At 35.2% G+C, this 14,149-nt stretch overlaps 1 protein-coding gene across 3 annotated transcripts in view; it reads left to right on the top strand.

Moving 5' to 3' along the window:
- LOC120541444 (aggrecan core protein-like) overlaps positions 1-14,149 on the top strand; it is a 177,842-nt gene that overhangs the window by 125,274 nt on the left and 38,419 nt on the right. The window contains exons 13-14 of one of the 3 annotated variants that reach the window (XM_039773070.1): positions 3,842-3,955; positions 9,811-9,924. The exons of 1 other annotated variant lie outside the window; for it this stretch is intronic. In XM_039773070.1, the coding sequence (XP_039629004.1) occupies positions 3,842-3,955; positions 9,811-9,924 (228 nt within the window). The remainder of the gene's footprint in view (positions 1-3,841; positions 3,956-9,810; positions 9,925-14,149) is intronic. One more of the 3 variants, XM_039773071.1, reaches the window with a different exon arrangement.

Below are 14,149 nucleotides of genomic sequence, written 5' to 3'. Positions count from 1 at the left end.
TCTAAAAAACTGTGGCGAGACCTGAAGATGGCAGTTTACAGACAGTTCACATCCAATGAAACAGAGCTTGAGAGGAATTCCAGGTGTTTAAAGCTTGTAAAGGCTTTCTTAAGATGACTTAAAGCTGTAAGGCTGCCAAAGATGCTTCTACAAAGTACTTAGTTAAGGGTGTAAAGCCTTGCATGTAATTCATCAGTTTTTTGTTTTTAATAATTTTGCAAACCTTTCCAAACACAATTTCATTTCTCATTATGCGTTATTGTTTTTAGATTGATGGGTCAAAATGGTAGATTTATCCATTTAAAATTACAACACGATAAAAACACTTTCTGAATCAATGTTACATGCGGGTGGCACGGTGGTGTAGTGGTAGTGCTGCAGCCTCGCAGTAAGGAGACCTGGGTTCACTTCCCAGCTCATCCCTGCATGGAGCTTGGGGGGTATGGGTGTGTGTGCCCTGTGGTGAGCCGGTACCCTGCCCGGTGTTTGTTTGTGCCTGGGGTTGGCTGCAGCCGACCCCCGTGATCCTGTGTTAGGATATAGCGGGTTGGATAATGGATGGATGGATGTTACATGCTCACAGTGAGACCTATTAATTGAAATTATTCAAAGTTTCTGGTATTTAGAAAAATGATAAATATTTTTAATGATCATGTTTCCTCCGGGTGCTCCAGTTTCCTCCCACAGACCAAAGACAAAACACTCGCAGTCCAAGTTACTCGCAATCCAAGGTTTTACTGCACATATTTTCCATTTATACTTTCTATTACATACAAAGTTATTAAACATAACCCTATTTATATATACTGTATTTAAACTACGTTACATAGAGAGTAAAACAAAACAATTTCAACAAGTCACATAAAAAAATCATGATATTATGATATATCAGGAGAATCATGATATAAACAAGATATGGCTAGTTAACAGTGTAAGAGAGGAACCAAAACTCAAGTGGATGGCATTCATGGAAAAATAAATTCTAAATGGTCATAATATCTTAAATGAATACTTGACAATGTATTAAGAAGTTCTTTTAATTTTTTATCTATGAAACTGAAAGATGCAAACAAAAAAAAAATGAGTAGCCTACTAGAAATAAAAACATGCATTTCTGTAGCCTGTAGCATGCTGGAAAAATTAGCTTTTAGATGTTTTAGCAATGTATTTGATTTGTATGAAAGATAACTTCTGAATTGTGCACTTTTAGGTAAAAGTAAAAAATAAGGGATCTCTGCATCACTTAGCCTTCTGTTGTCCTGAAAAAGTCACAGTTTGAGCAATTTTGACAACAACAGGCCAATCATCTCTACAAAGGCTACCAATCCTATTTGCCTAAATTTTCCAAAATAACATCTGGTGATACGTTTAAAGTCCCTAAAGTACCACAGTCTATCACACTGTCTGGTAATTTATTGCATGTGTGTATGGTTCTCTGTGTGAAGAAGATCTGTAAGTTTGTGCTTAATCTACCCTTGACAAGAGTCCTTCTGTGTCCTCATGTTCTTGTTGAAGAACTTAATTTAAAGTATCCACTGTACAAATTCGTTTTATAAATTTGAAAATTTCATTGATGTCACCTCTTAATCTCTGCTTAAACTCAAAAGGTTCTTTTTGTCTTTCTTTAAAGTTCAACTCCTGCATTACCAAAATCTTGCTATTTGCTCTTCTCAGGACTTTCTCTCAAGCAGTGATGTCCCTTTTTGTAACTTGGAGACCAAAACTGCACACAGTACTCTGGATGGAGTCTCATTACCATGTTGTATATCTCAAGTATAAGTTCTCTTGAGTCATATGCTGTACATATTATGCTATATAACCTGAAATCATATAAAGCTTTTGAATAGCCTTTGTTAACGTTCTGGGTGTAGACAGTAACTGTACACTAGAATGCCTAAGTCCTTCTCATAAGTTGTATTTTTAAGTTTCAAACACCCCATCATGTATTGAAATCAAACTTGTGTAATTCTTATGTGGAATATGTTACTTTTACTTACATGAAATTGCATCTACCACAAATCTGCTTCTCCTTGTATTCTGTCCAGATTCCTCTGCAGTGATTTGGATTATTCTAAATTATCTGTAATGCCACTTAGTTTGGTGACATCTGCAAATGTAACAAGCTTGTTTTTTATATTATTATTCGGATTGTTTATTCCCAGCGTTTAAGCCAATTTTGTACACATCTACATAATGCGCCTTAATTTCGCAACCTCTTTTATTTCAGTAACTACCCTCTCATGTGGTACCATATAAGTAATATTATACGCACTTCTTGGGTCAAATGTTTCCTTACAGAATTCTGACATGTTTGAATTTTGCCTGAGCTCATGTTAGCAACTTACCAAATCATCTGTTTTTGACATATGATGCTTGATATTTGTCTTAATAATTTATTCCATTCATTTATCCATGATGCATGTTAAATCTACTGGCCTATAGTTACTTGGATCAGCCAAATTAACTTTTTAAAATAATGGGGTAATATTTGCTAGCTTGCAGTCCTTAGGAACTTCCATAGTGTGCAGTGAAATTTGACAAATAAGTTTCAGTGGTTTAAATAGGTACTTCATAGCTTCCTTAAGTACTCTAGGATGAATGTTATCTAGTTATGTGTTATTTGTTTATTTCTGGCCTATTTAATTTACGTGACACTTCTTCGTCTACAATTTCCAAATCAGTTAATGTATTATTGATAGTCCTTGTTTCTGTTGGGAGGTTGTAGACTTCTGACTGATCTTATAATTTTTGAGAAGGCCAGGCTATCATGAATGCTTTATTAGTTTCTTTCTTTTTACATTCTGTTTTTATGCATTACTATTTTTAATTCCTTTTTTAATATTTTTTATCATCAGTACAGTGACGTTGTTTCATTGCCAGTTCATGTGCAAAAATTGTGGTAAACCTTTTGTTGTTTATGTGGCCACCACCATTGTGGAGCTACGTGATGCATTGCTAGGTAGGTGATGCGCACTTTGTGTAATGTTCTGACGCCCGCACTACAAAAGATGGCTGTGTACAGAAAGCTAAGTATAGTGATGAGAAAACCCTTCACTTTGCCTCAAGTTTGGTGAAATTGCAGAAATATTCAGAAATGTTGCCAAACTCAGCAGTTTGAAAATAATTAGAAAGGAAAAACCAAACTAGTTTTGTGTGAATCACATTGGTGCAATGGTCTTTATTGTGTCCCTAATGGCACGGAAGATGTCTGCCAACTATGCTGGACTGATTATTGTGACCAAAAATATGATATGACTCGTGAGACAGCAGTGTTTACCACTGTGTCAACATGCCTCCCTGATGTAAAATTAATAAACTTAAATATCATAACAGTGGCAGACAGGAAGTATGAATGCACTAAGGCTTATCCCCCACAGATTTAACAGCAGTTACTCACCTCTCTTGAGCCATAATAGAAAATGGCTAAACGCACATGCGCCAGCATATACTTTTATGTTGATTTGAGATTTGTAAAAGAAATTGTGGCATGTGTACAGCTTTATAAATCTGATTTTTTTTTTTAATTTACACCATTTTTGCCTTTCTAGTGTAAGCAAAATGTTACTTTGGAACCTAAGCAAGGTTTTATAAATAAGTCCCCAACTGAATAAATGAAATGAATTAGATATAAAATGACACACTAATTGTAAGACTGGCTGAATCCTGAAGCAGCATGAAGTCCCTAAGACTGAATTTGAGAACCACTGCTTTAGAACGATAGTAATACAATCAACATCTGATGAATTAAAAGTGCTTAATCAGCACGATAAATCATTTTACCTGATCTACAGTAATGGTTTATGATATATAATCCAGGTTAACTGCTATACTTAATCTTCAGCTTTACTGGACACATGTGATCCTAATCCTTGTGGCATAGGAACTTGTATCATGCAGAATGGGATTGGAATTTGTGATTGCCCCCCAGGTCTGACTGGAGACAACTGCCAAATAGGTGAGTTCATGAGATTCATATTAAATAAAAGGCAGCAGGATTTATTTATTAGAAATGCAAATCAAGGACTGTGGTATGTGAAATGTTCCTGTTTCCATGTTACCCGTAATTTGTTTCAAGAAAGTTTTTCAAAAGTTCAATCCATCTTAACAAAATAAGAATATTGCTAGCACAATAAGAACTGCCAAATATTTTGAGAAAGACCCCTTGCATGTCTTTGCTGAAAGATTTTTCTAGTAACAATGTTGCTTTGATTCACTGCCTTTTAATCTGTATCTGTTTCTACCTATATTGTGTTTTTCTTGGATTTGTAGTTTTCTAATCTGTCAAATCTGTCTGATGTTCAAGGGCTTAAAGTAAAAGTAAATGTGCTTTACATCATTGTTGTGATCACATACAATGTATGTTGTTATGGTGATATAAAATTGGAACAAATGGAAAAGATTATGTACTGCTTCAGGGGAACGCAGTTATTTTACTTGTGTGTTTTTACATCGTTGAGTTTTCTTTATTTATGTAGAATATTTAAAAGGTTAGTCCTTTCAAAGTTTTGGCACTATTTTATATCCTCTAGAAATCTTTATCATCATATTTAATTAATACAATTGTATTAGTATTATTTTGTGACAGATTGCTTATGTCATGTCTCTTTATGTCCTCTGGTGTCTGTCTGCACGTCTTTCTTGTTGGTGTTTGGAATTGGCATCTCATAACTCCTTGTATTTTTTTGTCTGAGATATGTTGTGTTTTTGTGTGCTTTACAGCAATGAGTTTGTTTCTTATACTGAAAATAGTTGTTTCTGCTTTAAGGTATAGGAGGCCATTTTCACACTTCTGTTCAGTGTAACGATGTTCAATACTGTAATTTCTTTGTCTGCTATTCTCCATGCTCATTTCTGTCCTTCATTCTTTGTTTGTCTGGCTACTTATTTGCAATCAATTTGCTAAGTGCCTGCTGAAATAGTTACTATCAGGTTAAGTTTTCCAAATCTCTAAAAGTTATTTTACCTTTAAATAAGACACATTGACTTTTAAGAAAGAAATACTGAGTTTTGTATCAGTTAAATATTATAAGGCTGGAATTGCTTAATATATAGTTACAGAAGGCCAACCTCACGTAAATTTAGCAAAATATACAAAGTCACATAAAACTTTCTGTTAAAGAAGCTTTTCAAAATGACAGAGAATCAAAATTGTTATTAATTATATAAACAAATACATTATTTGATAAACCTATTCAATAATGAATCAAACAAGTAAATACATATGTCATTTTATTTTTGAATAATTAAAAGTACGGTACAGAATTCTGTTAATAAAGTGATGTTTATTTTCACATCAAAATGGCGACATACTAAAGGAGGTTCATTTCCTTCCACTTACATTTTTTATTTCAGAATAGTACATTTCATAACAATAAGGGCTTATGTCAATCAACACAGTTCCCCAAAGATAATTTTGCTATTTTTATAATACTATTGCTCATGCATGGTCCCAGAATTATTGTACAATCAAATATTCGGTAAGAGTAATTTATTAAGGTTTTATAGTTTAAAGGGCCACACAAAATGACAATTAACTAATTAAGAAATAAATAGCTTTGCACTTCTTTATCAAAAAACAGAGTCTTGAGTTTCTTGAAATAAATTCTAAAATAATCTACACCCCATTCCTGCATAAAAAAAGACAAATAATTTAAAAGAAACAGTGCCATGAGGCATAATGTCTTCTATAAATAATATATTTTAATCTGATTTTTTTTTTCTGAAGTAGTGTCTTAGCAGATGTGTGGATGACATCTGTCATTCAATGATGATTCCTACCAGCAACTGATTTTTGCATCATTATATTTTTACTGTTCAAAAGTAAACTTAGAAGTTAGATACACAAATATAAAAATACACATTTAATTATTTTTGATTATCTGAGTTTTATTTGGTGTACATGTAAAGTTTTTGTGGCCTGTTATGTTCAATGACAGAAGCTATAGATTTATTTAAATATGATTTTGAAAATCATCATTTTTATATTAAAGCATAGACAATATTTTTTAAAGGGTTTCATACTTGTTTGTGTATAAGCAATATTACAAATACTGTCTTTACCAAAGTGAACACTGTTAGTTCAAGTCAGGATAGGTCAACAACACCAATTATTAGAAATTAAACTCCATTACACAGCTCTTGTTCATATAGTAATGACAAACACATCAAAACTAGTCTCAATGAATATTTAACACATAACTAATAACATGGTGAACGCACACTACGCTTCACTTGACGGATATGTAAATAAAGCGCTCCACTAAAAATTATATTATTTTTTTGGATATGTTGTATGTTTATCTGTGCATATTTTCCAAATACAGTGGAACCTCGGTTTGCGAGCATAATTCGTTCCGGAAACGTGCTCGCAATCCAAAACACTCGTATGTCAAAGCGAATTTCCCCATAAGAAATAATGGAAATTCAGATGATTCGTTCCACAACCCAAAACTATTCATATAAAAAGGATTAATACAAAATATAAAGTAAAATACATAATACAAATTAACCTGCAATTTACCTTTAAAAAAAATCATGGCTGGTGTGAGTTTCTAAACTCATGTGGAATTCCACCCAACGGGACGACACGCTGAAGAGTGTCCCAAAGCAATCGCAGTCTCCTAGCGCTGTAGCAGTTCGCCGTATAAGCGCATCCAAAAATATCAAGGAACATTATAAAGATCCCGCTGCAATAAATAACAGCGCTGTTGCTGTTTCAGCTGGTGTTAAAGTATGTACTGAGACTCAGCTTCGTGTTTTGGGGAGCAAGATGAGGACTCGCACTTCACAGCGCACACACACACACAGTCACAATGCTGTAGTAAACAGAGAGAGGCGCTGGGCGAGTGAGATAAGAAGAGAGAGAGAAGCGCTGTAAATAGAGAGAAACGCTGGGCGAGCAAGATAAGGAGAGAGAGAGAAAAAGACGCACTGGGCGAGCGAGCGAGATAAGAGAGAGAGAAAAAGACGCGATGAGCGAGCGAGCGAGATAAGGAGAGAGAGAGAGAGAGAGAACCACCATCAGCTCAGTTGTGATCACATGACGCTCAGCAGACAAAGTGTATCCATACTACTCGTATTGCAAGACCTCGCTCGTTTATCAAGTCAAAATTTATTAAAAATTTTTGCTCGTCTTGCAAAACACTCGTAAACCAAGTTACTCGTAAACCGAGGTTCCACTGTATAGTTATTACCTAAATCATATTAGAAGAGTGTCATTATTAAATGAAAATAGCTTTCTGACAAAACCTATTTTATAAATGCAACATGGAATTATGAAATAAAGAATAAATTAAAATACAATCACAAGATCATTATTGAAATATTGGAAAGAATGTGCATTTTATTTAGTTGAAGATAAAATGATGCATTGATTTATTTATTTTAAATTGTATTTATTATATTAACTATAAACATGTAATTATTTCATTTTGTTCACAAGCATCTAATATGCTTTTAAAAAGAAAAGAGATATTGTTCATTTTGTTTCATTAATGACACCTAATTGTTGATTTCCATTAATTTAGTATTTGTAAGCATGTCACAAAGGTGCATTGTTCTGTTACGCAAAACTTTTTAAAAATTCTTTATATTTAGGCTATATACTGTTAAAAAATGGTTTTTACCCAGAAGCAGAAGCAGTGCTCCAATTTGAGCTTAAACTGTCAAGGTACATTTTCATGGTCAAATCTGCAAATTATCAAGCTTTGATATCTTTAAATACTCACAACTGCTGCTAACTGATAAGTTAACATGATATGGTCAGGTTAGGGTCACCATACTGTATATGCCCTGACTGGGTGTTCTCATCAGTTCTTGAGAGTAGAACGATATAGTTGACAATGATGGCCTAGTGGCACACCTGCCGAACATTAGCATGGGAGAAGAGCACTACAATAAGGCCAATCAGTTTTGTTACAAAGGCTGTCTCATCACTTATGTCAGCACTTTAAAGATTCATACATTACCTAACAAAAGCGTGGACCGCATACTGATGATGCACAAAGATACGTCTCTATTAATAGTATCTGTGATGTTGTAGCCAAAGCACAGGACTTTGCAACCCCATGAGTGCCTGTTAAATCCTTGACTATATTTAGGGTGGTCCAGATCTAATTATGCAATTTTCATTACGCTGTAACTTATTAAGTTTATTACATAGAGAATTCACAAAAAATATATTTTTGTTGTCGATAGATGGCAGCTCCTGCCCTGCATTCCAAAATGGTGGGGAGATGGTTGTCAGTCGAACAGCAGGTGCGATGTGTTCGCCTTTTCATAATTGCATAATTAGATCTGGACCACCCTGTATGTAAAAAATTGCATTGTATCCTCATCATGAACAGAAGTTGTCTTGGATAAAGGTGCTGGGACAGTCTCCGTTTTCCAGCACTGACTTTTTCTAGGCTTATTATAAAGATATTTCCAATTAGTGTCCATTCATCTTCAATATCTTGCTTCTTTCTTGGTACTAATGAACACTAGATTTTCCCATGGACATGATTTCAATAACAGTGCACTCTGAAAATCATTCTTGTAAAGAACAATGTGATATGGCCTAGAATAGCCTGCTGCCTCCACTGAAAGTGAAGGGCAGTTTAATCATGCAAACTATATATTAAGTAGATCAAGTCACTCAGCCTTTATAGACAGTCCTGGGCAATGCCATTTTTACAGTAGGTCAATGCCCAACTCCTTAACACTGCAATCTCCCTGGCATATCTATTTTATTCTTGAATAATTCCTTGGCCGAAAAAAATTCCAAAAAATTGTCCACAGCAGAGCTTGAATGTGACATTTTGGCAGCTGATTACATTTTGCTAACCACAGGTCCAAAAAAGACAGCTATATAACTCTTGAATTAATGGATGATGGGGCCTCATTTGACCCCTCTTCATCTTCAGGCCTGTTGAGTATAGAATTTGTTTTATGATAATTTGTAATTTTGCCATATGCTAATCTTCATAATTTGCAGCCTAATTCTGGACCAATAAACTCAGCTTTGAATTTTGAAAACTTTCTTGCAGTATTTTACATGCCTCGTTATTTAGTTTTTCAAGGAAACTGGGTCACTGCTTCTGAACGTAAATATTTTTTATCAAAGTTTATATTGATGAACTATTGTTCTTCATATATACTATAATTAACAAAGGCCTGAATTTTACAAAAACAATTATATGGAAAGCTACATGGGTGTCACCATTCACTTAGAGAAAGTAACATAAAAAGGTTATTCTTAGAGTTTAGTGTCATTTTAGGAGAGGAACAATAAAAAAAACAAAACTTTTTTTATTGTCTGCCATACAGGAATTCATTACCTGAGTCCATGCTGACTTATACTACACCTTTGCCTCTTTTGGTGATCCTCTAAAAGCAGCCCCTGTAGTATCCAATCAATGGGTTCAATTTTAATATTATGCTAACTCTTCTTTAACATCTGGCTGATCATACATTTACAGAATATATTTCGTCTCTGATTTAATAAGAAAATTCTTAAGTTATGTATATTCTTTACAGTTGTTAGATTACTTTGGCCTTTGACCATCAAGTGAAAAAAACTGCAAATAAGCAAGTCACACATCTGGATATTTGCAATGAGTCCAATAAACATTAAAGATGTAGAATTTTGGCTTGTCAAGCAGCACTAGCAAATCGATTCAAATAACTGCACGCTCCTACTCCATTCAATGTCAGCATTATCTATTCCTTTGATAACTCTTTATTGAAAACCAATCCTCTGTTACCCTGTACTGCCCTCCTCTGGGTCAGAGCCCCAGTTAGGAATCCTAATGGCAGACCATTTTCTTGCAGACACTGATGAATGCCTATCAAGCCCTTGTGTGAATGGAGCCACCTGCATCGATGGCATCAACACTTACACATGCTTATGCCTCCCAAGCTACGGAGGGGATCACTGTGAGATGGGTACGACGAAGGCTTCAGCTAATTTTACTAACATTTCATTGGAGAAACACAACGGAAACCAAAGTCTGAAAACTGGCTACAGGTGCAAATTCATGCTTTGGTGCCATGTTGCCTCCTTGTTTCTCATATTTTTGCTGTATTATGATTATTATTGCATATGATGAGTATTTCATGGGAAAAGTTGCGTAATGGGAAGTAGTATCCCCATACCACTCTCTCTACAGTGGACTGTAGCTTTGGACTCCAAGAACTCATCCAACTCTGCTTTCTGTAATCTTTGAAACTTTGCTGGTGCATGTTTGATGATCCCCTCTTTATGCTTGTGTATCATCTGGTCTCCCTCACCTAGTATTTACAATTTATACAAACTTATGTTGGAGCTATTGAGTCGAGCATCCAGTAGGCTGGCTGGTTATTTAATGGAGTCACAATTTGCAAACTAATTTGTCATTTTATACATTTAGCGCATTGATAGAAAAATGATTACTCTAGCTCTTGATTTTACTTTAAAAATATGTAACTGGACGAATTTAGTTTTTAGATGTATGCATATGTTTAGGTTTAATCCCAGTGAAGCATCAACATAACATCAAACCCACTTAATCAAATTGTGACATGCAGTGGGCCAAAGCCTAATCCTGCAGTATCACTTGTAAGAGAGGAGCTACCCCATGAATTAGATGCCAGTCTATTGGAGGGATCAATCCTGCACTAAGGGCCATTTTTGAATTAGCAGTTAAGCTAGCATTCATGTCTTTAGAACCTGGGAGGAATTCAGAGTACCTGAAGAAGAACCCACATAAACCTGGGAAAGCACATGCAAAGTTCAAACAGACAGCAATGGTGTTCAAACACAGCATCTGTGGGACTGGGAGGCAGCACTGCTTCACAAATCAACACAATTAAATATTAAATGAAGCTTATTTTTAAAACACTTCATCTTTAAAACTTTTAAGCTTTTCTCGTACTACCTTGTCACATTCTGGGTTAGTTGGATCCAAATGCAGTGTATGGAAATTTACATTAAGGCACGTTGTATCATTGCTGTGAACTCAGGTAAGTACTTGTGATATTGTATTTTTTTATAAGATTGGTTTCCCAAAAATTTTAGGTTTTTTTAATTGTGTAGATCAGTGGTCTCCAACTCCAGTCCTGGGCAGCTACTATGGCTGTAAGTTTTCATTCTAGCTATTTTCTTATTTAGTGACCGGTTTTTGCTGCTAATTATCTATTTCCCTTTATTTTAATTGCCTTTTCTTGAGACTCTGACTGATGAATTGATTAATTTTTCCTTAAACAGCACCTAAACATAAATCTGATGTGAAGTGAGCCAACAGATGACCAACTAAGTTGGGGCCTCAAACTCCAACCTTCATTCAGTTTCTTAACTTGAAGCCAATTGTCGTTGCTAATTAAACCCGTTATTTAATTCCATGGCAGACATTTCCAAAACAGTTGATTTTCTTTTTTAAGAGCGCTGGCTGTCAAAATATTTTATGGACCTGAGCAGATCAACCTTACTGAGACCTTCATCTTTCTTTATTTTCAGTTATTGTGTGATGGATGCAGGTTGTTGTTTATGTGTTGGTACATTTTGTGTCTTAATATTGTTTGGTTGCTAATTAAGTAAAAAAGAAATTATTAAGGAAGCTGAGTCTTAAGATGTGCATCATTTAAAATTAAAGCAAAGAGTTAATTAGCAGGGCGGCACAGTGGGTAGTGCTGCCGCCTCCCATTTAGGAGACCCGGGTTCACTTCCCAGGTCCTCCCTGCGTGGAGTTTGCATGTTCTCCCCGTGTCTGCTTGGGTTTCCTCCCACAGTTCAAAGAAATGCAGGTGTGTGGGCTGGCTCCCTGCCAAGGATTTGTTCCTGCCTTGCGCCCCGTGCTGGCAGAGATTGGCTCCAGCAGACCCCGGTGACCCTGTGTTAGGATATAGCGGGTTGGATAATGGATGGAGTTAATTAGCAGCAAAATGACTAATGACTAATTAAGAAAAGGGTTAGAATGAAAACCTACAGCCACAGTAGCTCTTCAGGACTGGAGTTGGAGACCCCTGGTGTAGATTATGAAACACACTTTATACACAGTTAACTATAGATCTGGAAGGCTATTGATATATTTTGATTAATTAAAAGTTAATGTCAAAGCAGTAGAGTATTCTTGTTCTTCACAGTTAAGAGAAATACAATTATTTCAGTGCTAGAAATACAGGTCAAGTTAAGTTAGCCTTCAGTAGCTCTTTGATAGCCTAATTGTCACTTTAGTTTCATGGAATTAACTTTCAGCTTTTATTTTCACTTTCTTATATGGCTACATTTCTCCTTTTGCTTGACATTGCTTGTGAGTTCATAGCAATTCAACTTTTGAATTCAGATTGTAAAGGTTGTTCCTCTGAGTCACTGGCCCTAGTGTGTCTCCATTATTTCTTGCATATTTACTGAGCTTTACTAGTAGATCTACATATTAAATAGGAGATATCCTTACAAACACCCACCCAGAAGACAAAGTATATTACATAGTGGGACAAAAATAAAAAGGTTTTAATTTACTGGCACAAAATCAGGGGCTTGTGAGTATACTCACATCCCCATGATCCTTATTCATGGGAAAACTCCAGAATAAGCTAAAGAGCATCCCAATTAAGAAATATGGTTTTGGAGATATTTCTATATGTCCATAAGTATAAAACCAATTTCCAAAGGGCAATCTTCCATTTACAAGATCTACTCCATCTAAATCTGTACCACCCAAACCTGTCATCTGACTTGCATTGGTTCTGATGCATAAGATAATAAACAGCCATGGATGGAATGTCAGTGCAGCACAAGATGAACTCACAGGCACATCCACAAAGAGACAGTTGTGGTCATCAGTAAAGCTAACATGCACATTTCTGACATGAGAGAAGAAAAGTTGGAATCCAGGAAAAAAAAAAAGCCCATACTGGCAGAAGTGGGTCAGGATTTAAACCAAGGTTCTGGAGTTGTGAGGTAGTGATATCTGCACAGCCACTTGACATTGTCTTTTTACAGCTCCTCTAAATTATGACATTGGCTTATAAGAAGGGTTGCCATTTTCACACCCTTTGTTTACAAATTCAGGAAAGTATATAATGCTGTTTTGAGTTCTGATAAACATGAGTTGGTTCTTTCTCATCATTTAACTATATTTGCTTATTAAATTTGAACAATATTTATAAATGTAATTAGTGAAAAGTCAAGCAAAATGACACCTTTTATTGGCTAACTAAAAAGATTACAATATGCAAGCTTTCGAGGCAACTCAGCCCTCTTCATTTTGCATGACAACTCACTTGCCTGAAGAAGGGGCCTGAGTTGCCTCGAAAGCTTGCATATTGTAATCTTTTTAGTTAGCCAATAAAAGGTGTCATTTTGCTTGGCTTTTCACTACATTCATAATGGCTAACACGGTACAACACCCTAGTACTAAATTTAATGAAATATTCATTAATAAAAAATAGCAGCACAGAAAGAAATCTCATCATTATACAGCTGCTTTTCAAATTGTAGATGCTGAAGTACTCTTGCATATGAAACACGTGACTCTTTCATTGAATTTCAAAGAAAAACGTAGTTGACCCTGAGTGACATTTTTAGATTAATAAATTAAAGTCAGGAAAACGAAACATATGATGTACAAAGACAGTAATATGGAAATTGTTCAAAATAAAGACCATTTATTTCAGCATATTGCCAAGACCAGAAGTGTACAGAAGCACTGGTCTGCAAAAATACTCAATTGAAAGCAGCAGATTTACAAAGATTTTAAAATGAAAGCCAGTTATACATTTTATAAATATTTCAAATGAAATGCTTAATATGGAAAAGATACAAGTAAGGCGGCTTTTTTGACAAAGCCTGAGTATCTGAGAAGACAGACTTAAAGCAGTTCTTTTCAGGAGTGTTTAGGAACTTAACTGAATATTATAAAATATGAATGTGTTCATTATTCTGTTGCTTTAGGCATTTACTACCCCAATGACACAACCCTTTTATTTAGTGCCCCTGAGCTCAGTCCAAAAAAGTGGTTTGAAAACAGAGGTTCTGCTGTTATTTAACCTTGAGACAACATTATAAATGTTATTAACTCCTTACATGCGCATATGAAAGACTCAAGTTGTTTTTTGTTTGCTTGCTTATTTTGGTTAAGCCACACGCTTTAACACCATCTCAAAGTGAGATTTATACTCCTTCTGCAGATCA

This window comes from Polypterus senegalus, chromosome 12 (assembly GCF_016835505.1).
Source record: "Polypterus senegalus isolate Bchr_013 chromosome 12, ASM1683550v1, whole genome shotgun sequence".
Lineage (NCBI taxonomy): Eukaryota > Metazoa > Chordata > Cladistia > Polypteriformes > Polypteridae > Polypterus > Polypterus senegalus.
The sequence above is the reverse complement of the archived record's forward strand: the minus strand, read 5'-3'. Positions and strand labels throughout refer to the sequence as shown.